Source organism: Meriones unguiculatus, chromosome 6, assembly GCF_030254825.1.
Source record: "Meriones unguiculatus strain TT.TT164.6M chromosome 6, Bangor_MerUng_6.1, whole genome shotgun sequence".
Classification (NCBI taxonomy): domain Eukaryota; kingdom Metazoa; phylum Chordata; class Mammalia; order Rodentia; family Muridae; genus Meriones; species Meriones unguiculatus.
Genome location: NC_083354.1, coordinates 132,332,019 through 132,355,462, shown reverse-complemented (window position 1 = coordinate 132,355,462; position 23,444 = coordinate 132,332,019). Strand labels below are relative to the sequence as shown.

The 23,444-nt window shown below is 42.2% G+C and overlaps 2 protein-coding genes across 8 annotated transcripts in view; one reads left to right on the top strand and one right to left on the bottom strand.

Annotated features, from left to right (window-relative positions):
- Positions 1-12,601, bottom strand: part of Ggh (gamma-glutamyl hydrolase) — a 30,415-nt gene extending 17,814 nt beyond the window's left edge. Inside the window, exons 1-3 of the mRNA XM_021662957.2 lie at positions 12,364-12,601; positions 7,191-7,305; positions 1,151-1,201 (exon numbers count right to left, since the gene is read on the bottom strand). Of these exons, the coding sequence (XP_021518632.1) occupies positions 1,151-1,201; positions 7,191-7,305; positions 12,364-12,472 (275 nt within the window). The 5' untranslated portion in view covers positions 12,473-12,601. The remainder of the gene's footprint in view (positions 1-1,150; positions 1,202-7,190; positions 7,306-12,363) is intronic.
- Positions 12,602-12,651: 50 nt separating this feature from the next.
- Positions 12,652-23,444, top strand: part of LOC110565725 (EKC/KEOPS complex subunit Lage3-like) — a 71,010-nt gene continuing 60,217 nt past the window's right edge. For 4 of the 7 annotated variants that reach the window (XM_060386044.1, XM_060386046.1, XM_060386042.1 and 1 more), the window contains exon 1: positions 12,652-12,805. The gene's annotated coding sequence lies outside the window, so the exon portion shown is untranslated. Of the gene's footprint in view, positions 12,806-12,858; positions 12,978-23,444 lie in introns of those variants that run through there. The other 3 variants (XM_060386043.1, XM_060386045.1, XM_060386047.1) reach the window with 3 other exon arrangements.

Sequence of the window (23,444 nt, the reverse complement as noted above, 5' to 3'; positions counted from 1 at the left end):
TCCTACCCTACTCCTAATCAGAAGCAGCTACTGCTAACATCTGCCTGCTGATAATAGAAACACCAGCAAAAAGCCAGGCACCATGGGTGCCATTGTGTGCCCTGCACACCAGCAAACAGCAGTTTTTCTGTTTTGTTTTTGTGCCTTGCTTTTTTATAACACTGTTGGCACAAGAACAGTGCTTCAAAACAGCATCTACAAACATCTTTGGTTTGAAACTCCTGCATAAGGTACTATTAGATATTCATACTATTAAACACACACAATGATCTCACTGAAATCATTCCCACCTCCACCTACACAGCAGCTTCTACAATCTGGGACTTTCTGGACAATTGCTTATGATTGGGACAAAGTCTACTCCTAAGTCTGTGCAAGTATTTATTTGTAAGATAAATTTCAAGCTCCCAGAAAGGTGTATTTCAAATTCAGAATGCTTATTTCTTCCCTCTTCCTCACAGTGTATTAGCAAGTTGTCTGACTTCTGCCAACTTAGTTCTAGATTTCTATAATTGTACTTTCTCAAGTTAAGAGCAATAATGGGTGTTTTTCATGTGATTTCAAATCCTGATCTGTTGTCTAACTACTCACATATTTTATGGTGAAGCAGGAAAGAGTGTTTTTCTTTTCTTCCTAAGTTCTATTCAAATTACCTTGGAAATAATAAACAGTCTGTAATTTCAAACATAGGACTTGGAAACTTCAAAATATTTAAGCACTGAAACAAAGATTAAGTTAAAAATAATGGGCCTATTATACAGCAATTACGTTTTTCCTAACTTGCTTCCTATTCAGTATTAGGACTGAAGCTAGAGCCTTACATGAGCCAGGCTCTACCACTGAGCTGCCCTCTCTGCTCTGATTTTTCCTTTCTTTCTCAGGCTGGTGACTTTCTGCTGTCTGCCTCCCAAGGAACTGCAGTTACAGTCCGGGCTTAAGGTCCAAGGCCTCGCCCTGCCTCCCACACTCCACTGGAGCTTTTCACGTTCTTTCAAAACATTTCAACAAAAGCACTTAGCACATTATCATCAGACAACTTTCACGAGAGCTCTGTAAAAACATACAGTGCTTGTATGACATTTTGCAAAACTCTGATATGTACACATGGAAACGCTGTATGAAGAGCTGATATGGTAGCAAGACCACTTACCCATTAATAGATTTGAAAAGTTCTGTATACTCTATATGTGTAAGATCAAGCCTGAAAACAAGAACAATTTTATCAATAAAACTCAGTTCTGAAGTCGAAGGAAAGCGTTAACATTCAAATGAAGTCACCACACTACTTTTTAAACACCGACTGAAAGGTTGGCTATCTGAGGTGCTGCATAGTGAATCTAAGGCTTTGTACACTCAGCACAAGTGAAACACCACTTTTGCCTAAATACCAGAGAGTATTATATCTCTACCTTAGATATATTCTTCTCAAGCTGTGAAAATCACAAAATTATACCATATTTACCTGATCAGAAAGGTAAATCTGTTTTTCCGGGATTTAATGAAATTCAGTATTTTAAAGTAGATGCTAATATACCAAACACTGGACACTAGTTATATCTCTTAGCCACGAAACCTAAAAGTATTCAGCCATTTCATAGAAGGACACATTTTTTTCTAAAAGCTTGATAGAGCTGGAGAGACAGTTATCAATTCAAAGATCTTGGGCTCCTCCAGAGTTGTCCACACTTGTGCCACTGTGTAACTCCAGTACCAGGAGCTCTTACACACCCCCCCCTTGTGGCTTCTGTGGGTATGGCACACACAGCTTTTTTTTAAGAATTTTTTTATTTTAATTTTTATTAATTACACTTTATTCACTTTGTATCCCCCCATAAACCCCTCCCTCCTCTCCTCCTAATCCCACCTTCCCTCCCCCTTCTCCACACATGCCCCTCCCCAAGTCCACTGATAAGGGAGGTCTTCCTCTCCTTCCCTCTGATCCTAGTCTATCAGATCACATCAGGAGTGGTTGCACTGTCTTCCTCTGTGGCCTGATAAGGCTGTTCCCCCTCAGGGGGAGGTGATCAAAGAGCAGGCCAATTAGCTCATGTCAGAGGCAGTCCCTGATCCCATTACTATGGAACCAACTTGGACACTGAACGAACTGCCATGGGCTACATCTGTGCAGGGGTTCTAGGTTATCTCCATGCATGGTACTTGGTTGGAGTATGAGTCTCAAGCAAAACCCCTGTGCTCAGATTTATTGGTTCTGTTGCTCTCCTTGTGGAGCTCCTGTCCTCTCCAAATCTTACTGTTTCCCACTTCTTTCAGAAGATTCCCTGCACTCTGCCCAAAAGTTGGCCATAAATCTCAGCATCTGCTTTGATAGTCTACAGGGCAGAGCCTTTCAGAGGCCCTCTGTGGCAGGCTCCTAACTTGTTCCCTCTTTTCTCCTTTTTCTGATGCCCATTCTCATTGCCTTCCTTTCAGCTTACCTACAGGCAGACTGGAAAAATGGAAACAATATGAATGGACACAAAATCCCAACATCTCATTCCTTCCAACCAGCTCCAAAGGTCTGATTACTACCATACTTAAACTCCAGAACAATCTAGATCTAATGACACACCACACAGGGACTGGCTCGATTAATTATTCTGAAGCATCTTGATCAAGCACCCTTACAAGGATTTCCTAGCAACTGCTACGATATTGGAGATTTTTATCTCTTTTTTTCTAGAGATAAAAAACCCAAAGAAACTAATCCATGACAACCACTACAACCTTTGATTCATAGTGTGATGTCTGTAAAAAAGTGTGTGAAATCCTGCAATAACTGCAATAACTGAACAGCCTTCTATTTCTATAAGACACACACCCTCTCCATACACACATCCATAAAAGTTTACAGTCTTTACTAGAATATACATATTTCTGCCCCAGGAAAAAGATATAGGAGGACATAGGTCAATTTAGAACATGGCTCCTGTTGTTGCTAAGTAAGCTCTACTTCCTATGATCTTCTCCAGCTTTCCTCTAAGTCCAGCAAGCTCAGAAATCCACATAAGTTGTTCAGAAATTCATAGTAAACATCTCTCGGGCACAGAGCCACAAAGCATTCAGTGAGACTGCTGCAGACTGACTAAGCTGACAGGTGACTCAGATCAGTGTTGAAGGCAGAATGTGAGTGCACATATTCTCAGCATCCTGCCAATCCAATCTCCTCAGGTCGTCCCAGCAACCTCAAACCTTCCTCATGCTCCAGGAGAAGCCGCACAGCATAACCACTGACCAGCTAAATAAGCAGACACTGGGGCATTTGTGACTGTAGGTTTTAACCCCATATCTCACTACTAATAGGCTACATAACTGCTGACTGTGGCTTGATGATTCCTATTTCAAGAAAATGCCAGGAAAAATAATCCATGATTTGAACATAGACGGCACCTGCTTATTGTCAGATGTTCTTTTTTTTAATTTTATTTTTAATTTCTTAACACAAAACCTCCTGTTGGTTTGCCACTAGAACTATACAGTTAACAGCCTATTGCTGAAGACACCGTTACTCTTTAAATGCAGGATAGAGAGAAATCAAGCTAGAAGTTAGCTGAAAGCTTATCCACTGCTGGTTAGCTTTCATACTGCTAGAAGATAGTATGCAGGTAGCTAGAGAAGAAAGAGCAAACCCAGTTGAGAACCTTATGTACTACAATAACAGCCTGCCAGGCGGTATATGTCGACTGGTGCAATCATGGCATGGTTGATTGGGGATAGCCAAATGCTTTCTAATTAGATATGATGCTTTCCTAAAGGAAGTTCACATTTGGTACCACACACGTGGCCAAAGGTCCATGGCTGGGAGATCATACGCCCTAGGTGTAAACCTGCTTCTTTTGTTTTACTAAATGGACATATTGCCAAACTGTCCCCTAAATATCTGTTGTGCCTACAGACCAACACTGCTCTCAGTCTTTTTATAGTAAATGGTAATTAACGAAGAGACTCATGACCAACCCAGGTGAGAAGAATGAGAGGCTGCTGCACACCCAGCTGTGAACAGGATACTGCTCTCACTCCCCTACACCGCCAAAGCTCAGGGAAACGCTGCCTTCTAGGAATGGCATGGCTGCTGTACCCACGAATTCACAGCAGCTGCAGCTGTCTGCTCAGAGCCTGCACAAGCCTGGGCTAATGAACATTCAGTTAAGTACGGAAAGGGCCTCATAGGGTCTCATCCTTTCCCTGGGAACTCCTGGCAGGTACAGTCGCCTAGGGACAGGAAGTCACTGTCTTCAGTGGTGTGGCTGCTACTGAGTTGTCCACTGGCCAGTGGCAAGCTCCACAGAATGTCCACACTGGTTAACTCAGAGGGTTACAAAACAAAAACAGAAAAGACATGAAGATTGGAGGAGGGTTCACTTTGATCAGAGGGCAGTTTGCAAGGGCGGAAGGTAGGAAAGCATAAGGCTGCTTAAGACATCATACACGGTGGTTGCAGGACACAAGGAAATCAGTCTTGAGCCCATCAGGAAACCCTAGCTTTCCTAGTGCAGGAAGATGCTATGTCCACTGCTGGGGGAGAAAAGGCACCAATGCTCTTACCTAGCACTAGACCCCCCCATGATGCGATACAGATGTGCCAAGAAAGAGGCTCCCTCTGGCCCAATAGTGGCCAGACTGCCTGTGAGAATAGCCAAGCACAAACCTTACACAAGGTCAAGCCAGTTTAAAAACTTCTTGCAGATATGAGGACCTACCCCTTGCTGGGGAGTTACTAACAGTTGATGGCTGCTGGGAGAGGAAGATTAATTTTTCTCCTGGGATACAGCCACTGGTGGGTTGCTTATGCCCCAATGGATATAAGCAGCCAATTAGACACACTGGCTGAAAAATAAATATTTTTAATGGACATGAAGTTGAAAGGAAGATGTGTTTGGGGTAGGGGGTAGTACTAGGGGGAGGTGGAGGGGAGAGTGAGTAAGAACAAGATGCATTGTACACATATATGATATTTTCAGAGAATAAATTTAAAATACTATTTTTAAAAAGTATAGGCATGAGTGTGATCATAATATAGTATCCTGTATGAACTGTCAAAGAACAAAACGAAAACCCTCTGAAAGGTTCGTAAGAAATAGTTTCCTCTCTCCATAATCCAGTCCAGCAATGATGGCACAGGTTGGCTGCAGCAGCATGAAAAGCCATGAAGTCCCCACGGCCAGAGAGTAGCACTTTTCCCACTGAAGATCAGACCTACATTACTATTTTCGGGAGCCAAACCATCTGTCTTTTACATACTCTTCTGACTTGTCAATGTTAAAAAATATTTTAAATGTTTTGTGGAACAAACTGAAATTATTCTTAACATAGACTCTGCTGGCTCAGGCTGCTGGGTTCTACCTTTCAGGAACCCTGTTTCCAACAGCCCAACCGTACAAAACGGCAACCTGAAAGCACCAAGTCCTGGGAAAGAAGGTACCCAGAAGAGCAGGGTGAAACCAACGTCAAGCAGCAGCCACAGCACAATTCCACCCAGGTCTCTCGTGGACCTTCTTCTCCTCTCTGCACCAGCAAGTAGCCCCAGCAACCAAGTTCACAATACTGCTGCAAGAGTCTCCTCATTTTACATGTAGAATTTCCCTCCCATAGATTACACTGTTTCTACAGGATCACATGATTCCAATTTCAAGCAATAAGTTTCTGAGTGAGTGAACTCTAATGCCAAAGTTGGAGTTTAGCCTACGTGCTGTCAACCAGGTTTTCAGCTGATTGACATAAATGCTAATATTCTATAAGTCATTTGGTTTCAAAACTTCCTTGGTTTCAAATTGCTCAAGCTTCCAAACTTCACCCTATTCTTCTTCTGCAACCTCATATTTGATGAGTCATTGTTTTTTTCTGATTTTTTTAAGGACACGTACCTAGCAAGCCACAGCTGCTGCTCAGTGCTACTCTCTTTCATTTCCCAGCCAGAACTCTCCAGAGGCCTCTGAAGGTGGCTGCCTGCTGCGCTGGTTCTCCCCCACGCTTGCACTAGCCTCCTAAACAGCTTTTAAAGTTCCATCTTCAACACTATGAAACACTATGCTGGAGACCCTCAGAGACCTCCTCCTCAGATCTAAAACTTGAGTATGTAAGTTCCTATGAGAGTCGGTTCACTACTAAGAAATTAAACATTAATCTTAGGGGCACAGACAGCTAACCAAAGGTCAAAAGTGTAACAAGACAATCTTTATGAATCTCAACATGAAGACTATGTTTTCGAAAAACTATAAATCATACTTACAATTTATAATATTACATTAGTAATATTATATAGAATATAAGAAAGTCTGTAATTATTTGCAAAATAGGTTGTTATAGCTATGTTTTGTTTATAAAATTTCAAAACAGCTTAGGTGAGAGTTCTAAGAGATCCTGCTGACAATGTAAGTGCTTAAAAGATTTTTGTTCATTAACCCTTTTTTAGTGAAAATGTTGATGCAATCAATCCCTTCACACTGCAAGTATGAGATTAATCATATTATTTGTACTGAGCCATATCGTTATGTTAGCACCTTTATAAAGGTTTCTTTTGATTTTTATCTCTTTCTCTCTCCCTCCCTCTCTCCTCTCTCTGTCTCTGTCTCTGTCTCTCTCTCTGTGTGTATGAGTGAATGTTCATTTCCTGTGTGTTAGATCTCAAAGAGCTACAGTTACAAGTGGTTGTGAGTTGCAGGTAGCCCAACTTTTGGTCCCCTGGAAGATCATCAAGTGCACTTGACTGAGTCATGTCTTTGACCCCAAACTTAATGCCTATAAAACTGCAATACCTGCCATTTACTCTAAAGCAACAATAATACAGTCATTCCTGACAGGCTATACAAGATGTGAAAGCATAGTCATAGTCATCTTCTAAAAAGTCTCTCTCATTCCCTAAGTGTTCCCTTAATAGTCCTAGGTAGAAAGCTAGCTAAATTGGATTCCCTGTTACAGTTCTTTAGGGTATTTGTGAGGAGTGTCTTTCTGGAGTGAGAGAAGCTATCATGTCTTTCTCAGTGATAACAGACATCACACTGCATACTGTCAATGATGTTACAGACACACAGAGCTTCATAAACAATTTAGTGGGAGACTGTAGGCAACAGATTTGTGGCTGAAATCAGATACAATATCACAACTTTTAATGATGTAATCAGAGGAAAGAATGTATTAATTTTAAAGACAAAACACTAATCTTTACACGCATGGTGAAAGCCACTGAAACATACCTTACAGGTACGACTCTTGCACCTGCAGACTCTAAATACTTCACATAGGATGCAGCAATGTAGTATTTTCCTAACTGTTTCATTTCCTTCGTACGACAGTGTTGCATTAATATTCCTAAATTCAAAAGAAAAGGCTTTAGTTTCAAGCAGATGCATTTATTTCTTCCTCAGAGCTGAATCACAGCACACTACAATGTCCCAGTTTTGCTTCTTGGTTCCCAGACCTGCATCTTTCTCCTGCAAGTCTGCCCAGTCACTGGGAACACAGTGGAGAATGGGGATCTGAGTTTTTACCACACCATGAATGTTTCAGAAGCCCCCAAAGTAAATTTATCACACCCCAACTTTCTGCATAGAACCTTAGACTATTCAAACACAACTCACTAAATGCCTAAAGTACAAAGCCTTTTCCCACAAAGACACAGATGCACCTTGTCAGCAAAGCCAGAATAGAAATAATCTTCATCTCCATCTTTTCTAATAATATCATAATTGAAGCAACCAGTATTTGCAAGCCCTTCCCAGACAATTAAAATCCTCTTCCTTCCTTAAGAAACCCTCCACCTCCAGTTTATCCACAGAAATTGCATTGACTACATCACCATTCTCTTGTTCATTCAATATCGTTTACTCAAACTGCATGCCAGGCACTGAACTAGGTTCTGAGGACACAATGAAATAAAGGGGAAAAAAAATCTCCATCTTGTAGGCTTTAGTGCAAGTGGGTGGGAGAGGAAAGAGGTAAGACAAAGAACAGAGATGTATTTTTAGGGCCAATTATGATGACTGGTGCTTGTGTTAAGAAGTCAATGAAATGGGTGTTCCGTTTACAATGTCTCTTAAACAGGGTGGCAAGTCTCCCAGAGAAGATAGAACAGAATTCCAGAGGGGTGGAGCAGGGAAGGTGTAATATGACACTTAATCTAGGGCAGCAGTGAGGTGAGGCAGTGAGCCGCCCACCCACATTTGGAAGAAAAGCAGTTCAGAGCAAAGGAACAGTCCCATGCAAAGGTCATGAGGCAGCCTGTCACTCTGCAAAAAGTCCATCAGACTGGAAGCATGCGAGAGAAAGCAAGAAGGCAACAGTTAATGGTGCAGATAGAGGCAAACATGCAGGGGCTACCATCTTCATTACATAGCTCAGTGGTGCTACACAAGCTCTGTGCCTTCGTGTTCTGTCCCACTCACCTCTTTCATCTCCCCTCATCAATGAAACCCAACATACACCCAAGCATGTCATCATATGCTTAGCATGTGCGAAGTCTTGGGTCCATCCCTGGCCTACAAAAATTAAACGACAATAGTTGTGCTCACTAACTATCTGTGCCTCTGTGAGTCAGTATGAAGCTTTAACTGTATCAGTGGGACACACCCATCATCTATCTTAACCACATCTGTATTGTCAGCTTCTTAGAATAGTTGACATGGACCACTGTAAAATATCAAATGTCAAAATGTATCTAGCAAGATTGTTTCTCTCCTCCGTATTAGGTAAGGCAGTCTTCAGAATGGAAAATGGAATCTAACCAAGAAAAGAAAACACTGATGTAAAGGCAGGAGGGGCGATGCCACCAGGAAGGCATGCAGAATCATGGAAACTAAGTGTCTGCAGCAGGAAGCTGATCCCACCATCACACCAAAGCCATTCATTTCTTCTCGTTCTGAAGCAAAAAGCTCAGATTGTGTGCCCTGTCCTTCAGCATGTGCCCCAAATGATGGCGTTTGTACTTAGGGTATCTCATAACTTCTGTGGCTTGTCTTTGAATACTCTGTGCTTCCAGAAGTAATAACTTACCCATACTTTTTTATTTTTAAATTTTATTTATTTATTTTTATTAATTACAGTTTATTCACTTTGTATCCCAGCTGAAGCCCCCTCACTTATCCCCCCCCAATCCCATCCTTCCTCCCTCATCTCCTCCCATGTCCCTCCCCAAGTCCAGTGATAGTCCATCTGACCCTAGCCTATCAGGTCTCATCAGGACTGGCTGCACTGTCTTCCTCTGTGGCCTGCTTACCCATACTTTGTGCTCATTCAACTACATTATGTTTAATTGATTCAGGAGAGGGGACTTCAAAATGGCTAAGCAATAGGTAAAAGCATTTGCTGTTGAGTCTGAGAACCTGAGTTCGAGCCCAGGATCCACATGGAGAAAGAGAATTGACTCCTGAAGTTGTCTTTTGGCCTCCATAGGTGTATGTGACAAGAATGCACTTGCACATGCGCAAACACACACAGTAACTATAAATATAAAAGAAAAATGTGATTGGATCTGGTTAACCAAAAGCATCATCGTTTTTTTCCCCCCATATTCAACTTAGAGTTGCCTAAATTATAAGCAACAACAATGAATCTTCTGTCATCTTTTCTGTTCACTAGACCCACAAATGCAATTCACTAGATATGCTACATGATTCACCTTGAAGAATCTAACCATTAATGAAAATGGCTTTGGAAGAAGGATTCCAAATATTAGTAAGCAACCCATTTAAAAACCGGGCTACTCCATGGCAGGTCAGGCTCCAAGTGGGGTCCCTAGTAAGGGGAACAGGGGCTGTCTCTGACATGAACTCAGTGGCTAGCTCTCTGATCACCTCCCCTGAGGGGGCAGCAGCCTGACCAGGCCACAGAGGAAGACAATGCAGACAGTCCTGTTGAGACCTGACAGGCTAGGGTGAGAGGGAAGGGGAGGAGGACCTCCTCTATCAGTGGACTGGGGGAAGGGCATGGGAGGAGATGAAGAAGGGAGGATGGGATTGGGAGGGGATGAGAGTGGAGCTACAGCTGGGATACAAAGTGAATAAACTATAATTAATAAAAAAATGCTATATTAAAAAAAAGTGGCAGTACATGCCTCTGATCTCAGCAGTTGGGAGACAGAGGCAGATGGATCAGGAGTTTGAGTCTAGCCTGGGGTGCATGAGAGACCCTGCCTCTAAAACACAAAAGAGGAGAATAAGCAGCAGGCTGTTAGACAGCTGAACTTGAGCCCTGTTTAAATTAAGGAAACTTGTTTCTTCAAGCACTTCAAGTAGCAATTGTGACAGTGAAGTTAAAAAAATAATATAGTTAAAGAGTGAAAAAGCAAGTTACCAGGGAGGAGAAAAAATACGGTAAAGAAATGAAAAGCTGTGGGAACTGAGATCTGTGGTATCTTCCAAGCATAGAAGCAGCAGCAGGAGTCACACACTTCAGATTGGGGAATGAGGTGCAGCAGAGTTCAGGGTGCACTGGAAGGTTATGGGTACGGCAGAGCTTGGGGAGTAAAGAACTGCGCTGATTGCTAGTAGCAAATATCAGATGGATCTGGAGGCAAAATGAAAGCAGGAAGAAAAGACATTTACTTAAATCCAGAGCAATGGAAGCGGTGGAAGAAACATTTCTGGTAATTTGATACAGTGAGACTAGAGGGGCTAGAGGGATGGCAAGGTGGTTAAGAGGGGGGACTGCCCACAAAGAGGAGCTGTGTACAGCCTCCAGCAACTCCAAACTGCCTGAAGAATATCCCCACCCAGCCAAGAGTGGTGGCACACGCCTTTAAACCCAGCACTGAGGAGGCAGAGTCGGGTCAATCTCTAAGTAAAAGGCCAGTCTCGTCAACAGAGTGTGTTCTAGGACAGCCATGAACAGACAGAAAAAGAAGAGGAGAAGGAGGAAGAGGAAGAAGAAAATTCCCACTTCTTATCTCCATGGGCAACTGTCCTTACATGCACACACCTCCTCAAAGACAAACACATACACACACACAAAATGAAAAATGAATTTAAAGAAAACTGTAAAATCTGAGCTGTGACAAACCTGTGCTGTTCCATGCTTTGTATCTACAAAAAACCTCTTCAACCATTAAAAAAATAAACAAAAAACAAAACAAAAAAACAAACAAAAAAACGGGCTACTTCTGAATACATAAAAAAGTTTCTACTTTCTGTTCTAGTTTCTGTTTCTAACCTTCAAGGAAGAAACACACACATCATAATCCTACATATATCTACCCATAAATTTCTTTTGTCAAATTTTAACTACAGGCTGATTTTTTTCCTTGACAGGTTTTCAAATGTTTGATATGAATGCAAACCAATTTTACCCTGTTTGAAGCACAAAAATGCCAGAAACAATTACACACTTTATTTGCAATAGAACTGACATTCAGCTCTCTGAACTGACATTCAGAGCCACTGTTGTCACACCTGCATTGCTTACCTATTTCATTTTTATTTTCAGTGTGTTGTATCGTCAAGTATGTTTCGACCAAAGCTATGTAAGTTTAGCCCATGTGCAGAATTTCTGGGGTAGGAAAGGCAGGGAAAATGGTGGGGACACAGGATAGGAAAAGCACCCTTCACACTGAAGTCTGACTGAATCCTCTCACCAGCCAACACTCAAGAGTAAATTAACATTTTTAATTAAATTTTTATTTTTTTACATTAATTACATTTTAATCTCTTTGCGTCCCAGCTGTAGGCCCCTCCCACATTCCCTCCCAATCCCACCCTCTCTCCCTCGTTTCCTCCAATGCCCCTCTCCAAGTCCACTGATAGGGAGGTCCTCCTCCCCTTCCATCTGACCCTAGTTTTTCAGGTCTCATCAGGACTGGCTGCATTGTCGTCCTCTGTGGCCTGGCAAAGTTGCTCCTCCCGGCGGGAGGGGGGGGGGGTGTCAAAGAGCCAGCCACAAAGTTTTTTTCTTTTCTCTGCAATTTTCTAGGTGTTTCGCTGGAAATGACATTTACAGTAAAAGGCATATCCTAACCTCTTGTACATCCCTAGTAGCTCCTGGTCTTATCTTATCCAAGGCAGCTCCGCATCCTCTCTATAATCTTAATAATCATTACGGAATAGGGGAACAGGAATAGAGTGAGATCCCGGGGAGACCTCTTGGACTATGAGGTGGAGTCATCTCTAGCTCGCACCATGCTTTCTCCTGCGCTCTATTCTTCACCTGGCTTCCCACTTGCTCTCCCTGAAATGCTTTTCTGCACGGAAGCCTCCTAGGCTAGGTCTGCCTGAACTGTGCTTCCTAAAAACCACGGGACGCCGTAGGCTGCCTCCAGGGCCAGGTCGTGGCGTGGAGCTGAGCCTTCCTCCACACGGCAGAGCCTGCGCGCCACCCCTCCTCGACACCTGCCCGCCACCTCGGCGGGACCGCGCCGCCTGGCTTCCCGGGCGTCCTTACCGATGATGGGCTTCTCGGAGGCGGGCTCCTGGGGCCTGGACAGCCCGGGGCTCGCGGACCCGCAGAGCAGCCACGCCAGCACGCACAGCAGCCGGCCCAGGCTCGCCATCGCGCCTCCACCGCGCCTCCGGCCGCCTCTCAAATAGGTCGCGCGGCGCGGCGCGGCGGGCGGGCGGGCGGGGGCGCGGCCCGGCGGCCTGGGCGGCGCTGGGCCTGGCTGGCGCGCACGGCCGCGCCGCTCGGGCCTATGGGAAATGCAGTCCGGGCGCGCGCGTGCGGCGGCCGCGGGGCGGGGGCCGGCGGCTCAGGGAGCGGGCTCGACGCCGCCCCATCGCCCTGCGCGCCACCCGCGACCCGCGGCCCCGCGCGTGGCACGCGCCCGAAGGCCGCGGCGGAGACGCCGGAGACGCGGCGGGTGGAGCCCCGCTGGCCTCCGAGTCCTGTGAGTTCTCCCCGTGAACTATTCTGTCGCCTGGCGAGGTCAGCCACTCCGGGCTGTGGCGCCCAGCCCAGGACCTAACGGCGCGCTCGGGTCCGGCCTGGCCCTGTGTGGTAACCAGGCAGCAGAGGCCGGCGAGGTTCTAGAAGTCGCCAGAGAACTCTGCTGCCCGAGCGTAGGTGCCCGGCTCTAGGGTGGTGACCGCATGTCGTGTTAGGACAGGGGGTGGCTTCCCAGAGACATTCCACTGCTCTCTATTTTGGGGGCACGCGGCTGTCTGGAGGGACTGAAAGGCCCAGAGGACACCCTCCTTGCCTTAGCCAGGGTCCTGGCTCGTAGCCCAAACGGGCAAGACCAGGCCACACTCAGACGACCCAGGGTCCTTGATATGCTTCGCTGTTAGCACCAACCCCAGAAAACCACTAGTTACCTTACAAAATGATGACAGCGGCAACAGCTAAGCCGTTAAAGGCTCAGGTTGACAAATGCAGTTCGAATGTACGAATGCTTGCATTCACAGCCGGCAACACAGGGAAGGTCCTTCCTGTCAAGGCTCAACTAAACTCCAGATTAAAACAGAAAATCTATCGAAGATGAAAAGGTGTACTGAATGATGTCATTTGTGTAAAACGTTTACAGTTTAGGGGAGAAAAAAAAAAAAGGCAGAATGTGACTTGTGGAAAAAAACAATAGAAAAGTTCTGGCAAGTGCCAAGAAAAAGAACTGCAATACGTGGCTTAGTTTAGTAAGAGTACTGTAGAAGGGCGTGGTGAAAGCTACTGAGAAAATGTAAAGCAGGACTGAGCCTAACTGAGTTGATAAGGATCTATTGCAAGTACGTGTCTGTGCTGATGGAGCAATTGTCTACCCACGAAGGCGAATTTTTTTCTGCCTTTGCGCACAAAAATAAACTCCAGGTGGTGAAAAGATGTACGTGTGAAAGGTGAAATACTAGACTTTGGTTGGAAAAATAAAGGTATATGTGTATCCATAACTTTTATGGTCAGATTCGTTCTTAAGATATCAAGTTTTATGAACATCATAAAACATTTAAAAAGATTATGTATTAATGAAAATGAACGGATTTGGCTGTGTTAAAGTTTGATACTTTTGGTAGATGGTTGATTATTTCAACCATTCTAGGAAGCTATTAGGTAATCTCTGATGCAGGTGTGAAGTCACATATTCTGTAATCCACCATTTGTCAGATGGAAGTACGTGCCTGCTACATAGTCTCACTAACTAGGTCAAGGGGCCTCCACCCTGATGAACAGATTGATGCTATTCCACAGGTGTTGGTCAGGTCTGATAGGAGTGGCTAGTTCCACTGTGGAACATGGAACAAGATTAGCCTCTTTTTGTTCACTTGCTTCCTCTTGTACCATGTGATGATGCCATTGGCCATGAGGCTCTCACCAGAGACCAACAAGCACTAGTGCCTGTTAGAAAAGAGACCTAAGAAGCCAGATCCCATAGCATAAAAAAATCTGACCACACACCCTGTAGCTCTCTCCCTGGGACAGATCAAGAAGGTATTCTGTGCTGTGGACTAACAGCAGTCACTAATCTGTATTCCTAACCGTTATCTGGCTCCTCCATGCTCTTGTCCCAGACTAAAGTGATGTTAAAAATATAAAAATAAATAAATAAATAACGACTTTGTACCAGCCATCAAAACTTAATCCCATCACTCATGCAGAGGCAGGTGGATCTCTGGTTGAAGGCTAGCAGAGGCTACGCAATGAAATGCTGTGCATAGATACGTGTGTGTGTGTGTTTCAAGTGGGAAAGGTACATATTTTCTATTGTTCAGTGGATTTCTCTGAAAGGTCCTCTGGTTTCCCCTGCCATGTCTTAACAGCTTTTTCTCTATACCTTTAAGATATCCCTCTTACTGAAGCACCTACCCAGGAAGTAAAGGGAATCCTCACTTTGTGGCCCTGTTATGCTGCCATTTGGTCACTTGCCTGGAACTCATGGCTGTCTGCCTCCCAGGTGCCAGGATGAGTAGCTATACCACCATTCCTGGCGTCCTGGTGATTTTAAATCCCATTAAGCTGGTGATTAAGATTAGCTATCACAATCTTGATGAAATTCCAAAGCTTATGAAAGTAAGAGAAACTGCTAGTCAAGTGAATTGATAGCCTACAGAATGGGGTAAAATCTTTGCTACCTATCAAAGGACTAACACCTAGAATAAACAAAAAAAAAAAAATTCAAAAAATATATTGCAAAAATCAAACAACCTAATCAACTTCAACATAAAATAAGGAATTCTCAAAAGATAAAATACAAATAGTTAATAAACACATGAAAATAGTCAACTGCACTAGGTATTAGAAATATGAATTAAAACTGCATTCACATGCTGTCTCACCCCAGTATGAACAACAATCTTTAGGAAATAACAAGTGCTAATGAGATGTGGGCAAAAGGGGACACAGACACTGTTGATTGCAGTGCAAACTAGTCCATCTACACAGATCAGCTTGGAAATAAGGGTTAGTAAGGTAGCTCAGTAGGTAAAGCTGCCTCTCAGCAACTGTGATAACGTAAGTTCACCTCCCAGTACCCACATGATGAAGAAATCAACTCGACTTCTCTTCTGACTGTTTATGCACTGTGGCATGGGTGTGTTCTTTCCTCATACTCAGAATATATAGAATGGAATAATGATCCACTCAAGACCAATCTTAAAATAGATGGACAGTAAAATCCAGCTGAAGCACTTCAGGGTGTTTACCCAAGAGACTCCAAGTCAGCGTATCACAGAGATTCTTGCACACTGGTGTTTACTGCAGCACTGTTCACAATACAAATGTCATGTAACCAACCTGGAGATGTGGCAGCATAAGAATGGATACAGAAAATGTGGTTATATACACTATGGAATTTTCAGCCAAAGAGAAAAAAGTTATGTCATTTTCAGGAAAACAAATCAATGAAAAATATCATACTAAGTGAATTGAGCCAGTCAGAAAAACAAATATTGTATAATTTCATGTATGATTTTTAATCTTTAAGAAGATGTACAAAATCCTATCTATACATATGGCATGAAGTAGAACTGTAATCTTCTAGAGGAATAGAATAACTTAAAAGATGGAGAGGGAGGGAGGGAAAGATTGGGAGTAGGTGGAGAATACATTCAACATGCAATGTATACTTGTATGACAATGTCCTTATGTAATACGGAACCATGAACTGCCACTGTCTGAGACAGGAAATACTCAAATGGAAATTTTGTAAAACAAATGAAAAAACAAGGAGGAAAAAAAAGCCAGGAATTAGAACAGCATGAAGATGTGAAAAACAGGTGTGAGCGAAAGTGCAGGATGTGAGTGACAGGACACCAAGTTGTAGCATGTGGATTATTCTAGTCCAGAAAGAACAAGACAAAGCATGGAGAGCTCCATACTCAGCAACACCTGCACAGGACAGAGGCCTGGAAAAAAAACTGACCTAGAATAACCAATTCTGTACATGTACCCAAGTTACAGGACACTCAGAAAAATCCTTTGATCTAATCCACCAGACAAAACCACTTAATGATGAGGGTAAGCCTCTTGGGATAACCTCAGACTTCAAGAACAATATGAAAATCAAAGCGTTTGTGGTACTTTGAATGAGAATGTTCCCCATAGGCTCATACGTTATAATGCTTGTTCCCCGGTTGGTGGGAAAATATTTAGAAAGAATTAAGAGATGCTATCTTGCTGGAGGAGGTGTGTCACTAAAGTCAGGCTTTTAAGTTTCAAAAGACTCATGCTCTCCACTCCCTGCGTACCGTTCAAGATGTGAGCTCTCAGCTGTTCTTGCTGCCATGCCTTTGCTACACCATCATGGATTCTAACCCTCTGAAACAATAAGCCAAATTGTATGCTTGATTTTGTAAGCTGTCTTGGTCATGATGTTTTGTCAAAGCATAGAAACCCCAACTGAGACAGCTTCCTGCCCCCTCTGAGTTGTCATTGCAACTTAGGAAATTAGGCTGCCTTTGATAGTACTTCATCTGTGCTATTTTGGCACAATGCCTCCTCAGTTACCCCAGGTGGAAACTCTCTTTTCTTTAGTTAAACCTCAAAGTCCTTTATTGGCATTGCTCAAATTTTCTTTATAGTGAACTATTCCCTGACAATTTTCGATATGCTGTTTTCTCTCTTCTATCTGTTTAATATTTGTAGTGGTTTGAATGAAAGTGGTCCCACGGGCTTATACCTTGAATGCTTAGTCATCAGAAGTGAAACTATTTAGAGGATTAGAAGGATTAAGATGTGTGGCCTTGTTAGAGGAAGAATGTCACTAGGGGTGTGCTTTGAGTCTCCTCTCCCTACTCTCTCACCCTCCTCCTCCTCCTCCTGCTCTTCCTTTCTCCCTGCTACTTCTCCAGCACCACACCTGCCTGCCTGCTGCCTCCCTGTTCCCCACCATGATGGTAATGAACTTGTCTCTGAAACTTGCTCCTAGTTAAATGCTTTATAATCATTTCCTTGATCATGATGTCTCTTCACAGCAATAAAACAGTGACTAAGATAGAAGTTGGTACCAGGCAGTGGTGTGTAAGTGATAACCCTGACCATTATATTTGTTGAGGAAATAAGAGTTTGAAACTTTGGACTATAAAATGAGTCTAACACTTTAAGCAGGGCTTCAGAGGCAGGGCATACTAGTAAGAGCATAGAAAACAGTGGTGCAGCGGGCATTGTGAACTGTGGGGGCCCAGCTCAAGAGATTTCAGAGGGAAAGAATATTATTGGCTGACATGGAGACCATGCTTGTGCTATTTTGACAGAGAATGGTTGCTTTTTGCTCTTGTCCTAAAAATCTGCCTGAGACTAAATTGAAGAATTTTAGATTTATGATGCTGGAAGAGGAGATTTCAAGACAGCTTAGTACTGACTGTGTCATATGGTTATTAGTGATTGCTCTTATGTAGACCTACAGTGTGTGATGGCTAAGAAAACTCCATTCTGTAACAGGAACCCATCTACGTAACTATTTCCTTTTGTCCAGAATTCCTAAAAGATGAGCTCCTAGAAACCGGAACACTCCCAAAAATAGTGTTGCTGCTGTGAGGTAATTAACCGCTTACTCTGGCTTTTGTAAACCTGCATATCTTTCTGTAACAAGGTTTGAGGCAGCTCTTTCATCACCATGTAACTGGGAGTGAAGGGAACAACCCTTACAGCTGAAGGGAGTGAAGCAGTTTCTCAAGCACTAGCAAATCCCAACTTAAAAAGCCCTTCATCTAGCCCCTTCTGGGTGGCATGCCTTCCATTTGCCTTCTAGGCTGTTGCCCTGCTAACAGTAATAATAAATCCACTTAATAATTATTTGGATTGAGTCTGGGGGTTTTCCAGTATTCTCAAAGTTCATAACAAATGAAAAAGAACAAACAGGGCAAAAAGAAATACAAAATGCATATTTTGAGGAGAAAGGTCACACCAAGAAATGTTTTGTTGGAGCCAAGTCCAGTGCTTAAGGACATAAGATTTTAAAGAAAAGCCTGATGCTAATTGGCATCAAGGAAGTAGTAACATCTGGGCAAACCCCCATCTGGCTAAGCTCACAACTTGTGAAAAGTAATTAAAGGAAAGTTTAAATAATGAAGGAAACCAACAACAGAAAGTTGTTGGAGCTCCAGAGAGCACTTTGATATTAGACATAGGATTCAGAATTTGGAATTCGTCCTGATTTTCAATCTTACTTTAGTTCAACATTTCCTTACTATGCATCCTATCCTCTCTTTTGGAATGGTAATGTATATTCTTTGCCATTATATATTGGAAGTGTGTGATTAAAAGATTGCCTTGAGCCTTACAAGAGACTTTGAACTTTTAAACAGTCTTAAATAACTATGGGGGCTTCTGAAGTTGGACTGAATGCATTTTGATTATAATATGACTACAAGCCTATGGGGGCCAGGGAGAGGAATGTAGTGGAATGGACCCCATAGGTTCATATGTTTGAATGCTTAATCACCAGGGAGTAAAATTGTCTGAGGGTTGAAAGGATTAGGGTGTATAGCCTTGTTGGGAAAATTTTGTCACTTGGAGTTGACTTTGAGATTTCAAAAGCCCACGTCAAACCCAGTCTTTCTCTATCTGCCTGATGTCTGTGGATCAGGATGTAACTCTTAGCTACTTCTTCAACATCATGAATGACTGCCAGCTGCCATGACCCCACAATGATAATAACAGGCTCTCTTCTGAAACTGTAAGGAAGCCCCTATTAAATGCTTTATTTGCCAAGAGTTGCCTTTGTCATGGTGTCTCTTTACAGAAATAGAACAACACAGTGTTGTCAAAAACAGATATGTGGAACTGGAGACATGGCTCAGTGGTTAGGATCACTGGATTCCAGATGCCTATTCAATTCCCAGCAGATGGTGGCTCTCAACCATCTGTAACTGCAGGCCCAGGAGATCTGGCACCCTCTTCTGACCTCTCCAGGCACCAGGTACACATGTAGTACACAGAAGTACAGGGAGGCAAAACACTATTCACATAAAATAAAAGTAATAATTAAAAAGTAGACAATCTGATTGGCTTGAACGAACAATTAGTCAAGTGCTAGGGATCCAATGGGAGTAGGGAGGTGTATGTCTTGGCTGATCAGTGTTCTCCTTCAGTCTTCAATATTATTGGCTTCATTTCTGTTTGCACCTTTGTAACTCGTGATTCTTCCAGTTTTGCCATCTAACAAAGGCAAAACTCAGCAGACTGTACAGAGTGTTCCAGGACGTACAGTGTCACTTGATGGCTGGGTTGGTTTCTTTCTATAATTTAATTTTTTGTTTGTACTTTTAATATAAGTTGGTAGTAGAGATAATATTTCAAAAGTACCTTAATGCTATTTCTATAGGTAAAATCTAGTTTAACAAATAAAATCATGATGAGGGTTGGTAGTGAGAGACCAAAAGATTAAAAATCAGCAGCATTATTAAAGGTTAAGGCCTAATCTAAGGCTACCTGGGTATAGACTTGTCCAGAAATGCCCTGAGGGGAAAGCTCATCTTACTACATTCTTTCCCTGCCCTCTAATTATACAGTTGTTAGGAAACAAGCCCATATGACCAGGCCAGAACTGTTTGTAGTCATGGCGCCTAAAGTGGACCAGTCATTTCAAAAGTCAATTTCCTTTACCCAATCATGTAATGCCAAAGCATGTACATCACTGCTTACCCTTTTTTTTTCCCTTAAAAACTCTGTACCCCTAGACCCTGGGGCCACATTTCTCTTCTGTTTCCACAGGAGATTTGTGTCCCATGTTCAAACGCATATACAATTAAAAAAGTCTCATGTATTTACAGCGGAGTCTACTGACTCCTGGTCTTCTGGTGTTCAAGAACCAGGCATGACAGTAGAAAATTGTTCTAAAAAAAAATGGATTATCTATCTTTTACTTTGTTTTATGAAATGCTGAGAATAGAACCCATGTCCTCAGGCAGATACATAAAAGGAGCCACAAAGCTAAATGTATAAAGCTAAGTCATGCATACTTAAATTAAAGCTCTAAGTAAAATGAAAATAAAAGTAAAACTCATAATGTGCTAGTTAACCAAATAATAATTGTTTCTTTAATATATTTATGTTAAATTAAATCAAGATCAGGTAAATAGATTATCCCCCAAGGAAATAGAAGCAGTCATCAAAAGTCTCCCTTCCAAACAGAGCCCAGGGCCAGATGGTTTCAGTGCAGAATTCTACTAGACCTTCAAAGAAGAGCTAACTCCAATTCTCTTCAAATTATTCCACAAGATAGAAACAGAAGGAACATTAACAAACTCATTCTATGAGGCCACAGTCACCTTGATACCTAAACCACACAAAGACCCAACAAAAAGAAAACTTGAGACCTATCTCTCTTATGAACAGTGATGTAAAAATACTCAGTAAAATACTTGCAAACCAAATCCAAGAACACATAAAAAAAATCATCTACTGTGACCAAGTAGGCTTCATCCCAGGCATGCAGGGGTGGTTCAATATAAGGAAATCCATCAATGTAATTCACCATATAAACAAACTAAAGGAGAAAAACCACATAATCATCTCCTTAGATGCTGAAAAACATTTCACAAAATCCAACACCCATTCATGTTTGAAGTCTTGGAAGATCAGGGATACAAGGCACATACCTAAACATGGTAAAGACAATATGCAGCAAGCCTATAGACACATCAAACTAAATGGAGAGAGACTTAAACCAATCCCACTGAAATCAGGGACAAGGCAAGGCTGCCCACTCTCTCCATATCTCTTCAACATAGTACTTGAAGTCCTAGCTAGAGCAATAAGACAACTAAAGGAGATCAAGGGAATACACAGTGAAAACAAAGAAGTTGCAGTATCACTATTTACAAATGATATGATAGTATACATAAGTGACCCCAGAAATTCAACCAGAAAACTCTTTCTGCTGATAAATGCCTTCAACAAAGTGGCTGGACACAAAATTAGCTCAAAAAAAAAAAAATCAGAAACCCTCCTGTATACAAAAGACAAAAGGGCTGAGAAAGAAATTAGGAAACTATACTCTTCACAATAGCCACTAATATCATAATGTACCTTGATGTGACTCTAACCAAAAAAGTAAAAGACATGTTTGAAAAAAACAAGTCTAAAGAAAGAAATTGAAGAATATATCAGAAGATTGAAAGATCTCCCATGATCATGGATTGTTAGGATTAACATAGTGAAAATGTCCATCCTACCAAAAGCAATCTATAGATTCAATGCAATTCCCATTAAAATACCAACACAATTCTTTATAGAACTTGAAAGTACAATTCTCAATTTCATATGAGAAAAAACACAGAGAAACACATATGAGAAAAAAAACACAGAATTGCTAAAACAATCCTGTACAACAACAGATTGTCTGGAGGTATCTCCATTCCTGATCTCAGAATGTACTATAGAGCAATAGTAATGAAATCTGCATGGTACTGGCATAGAAAGAGCCTGGTGAATCAATGCAATTGAATAGATGACCCAGAAATAAACCCACACACCTACGGATACTTGATTTTTTTTACAAAGATGACAAACCATACAGTGAAAAAAAAAATGATAGCATCTTTAACAAATGGTGCTGGTCTAATTGGATGTCTACCTGCAAAAAAATGAAAATAGATCCATATTTTCACCCTGCACAAAAGTCCAAATCGATCAAAGACCTCAACATGAAACCAGACACACTAAATCTGTTAGAAGAAAAAGTAGGGAAGAGCCTTGAACTCATTGGCACAGGAGACAACTTCCTGAACAGACACCAACAGCACAGGCTCTAAGATCAACAATCAATAAATAGGACCTCAGGAAACTAAAAGCTTCTGTAAAGCAAAGACACTATCATCAGAAGAAAACGACAGCATTCAGACTGGGAAAGGATCTTCACCAACCCTATATCTGACAGAGTGTTAATATCCAGAATATATAAAGAATTGAAGAAGTTAAAAAAACAACAAATAAAGTAATCCAATTAAAAATGGAGTACATAACTAAACAGAGAATTCTCAGTAAAGGAATATTGGAGGGCAGAAAAACAGTTAAAGAAATGCTCAACATCCATAGTCATCAGGAAAATGCAAATTAAAACACCCTAAGATTTCACCTTACACCCAGAATGGCTAAGACCAAAAACTCATCTGACAACACATGTTAGAGAGGATGTGGAAAAAGGGAACCCTCCTCCATTGCTGCTGGGAATGTAACCTTATACAACCACTTTGGAAATCAATCTGGCGCTTTCTCAGACAATTCGGAATATAACCTCAAGATTCAGCTATATCACTGACTGCTAGGCATATATTGAAAATATGCTCAAGTACACAACAAGGACATTTGCTCAACCGTGTTCATAGCAGCTTTATTCATAATAGCCAGACCTTGGAAACAACCCAGATGTCCCTCAACTGAAGAATGGATACAGAAATTGTGGTACATTTACATAGTGGAATGCTACTCAGCAATTAAAAACAAGGAAATCATGAAGTTTACAGGTGAGAACTAGAAAAGATCAACCTGAGTGAGGTATCCCAAAAGCAGAAAGACATATAGGTATACACTCACTTATAAGTGGATGTTAGACATATAATATAGGGTAAACATACTAAAATTTGTACACCTAAAGAAGCTAAGCAAGAAGGAGGACCCACCGTAAGATGATCAATCCTCATTCAGAAAGACAAACTGAATGGACATTAGAAGAGGGAGAAAACAGAGAACAGGACAGAAGCCTACCACAAAGGACCTCTGAAAGACTCTACTCAGTAGGGTGTTAAAGCAGATACTGAGACTCATAGCCAAACTTTGGGCATAGTGCAGGGAAACTTATGAAAGAAAGGGGAGATAGGAAGACCTGGTGGGGACAGTTGTTCCACAAGGAGAACAACAGAACCAAAAAATCTGGGCCCATGGGTCTTTTCTGAGACTGATACTCCAACCAAGGACCATGCATGGAGATAATGTAGAACCCCTGCACAGATGTAGCCCACAGCAGCTCAGTGTCCAAGTGGGTTTCCTAGTAAGGAGAACAAGGGCTGTCTCTGATGTGAACTCAGTGCTGGCTCTTTGATCACCTCCCCCTGAGGGGGGAACAGCCTTACCAGGCCACAGAGGAAGACAATGTAGCCAGT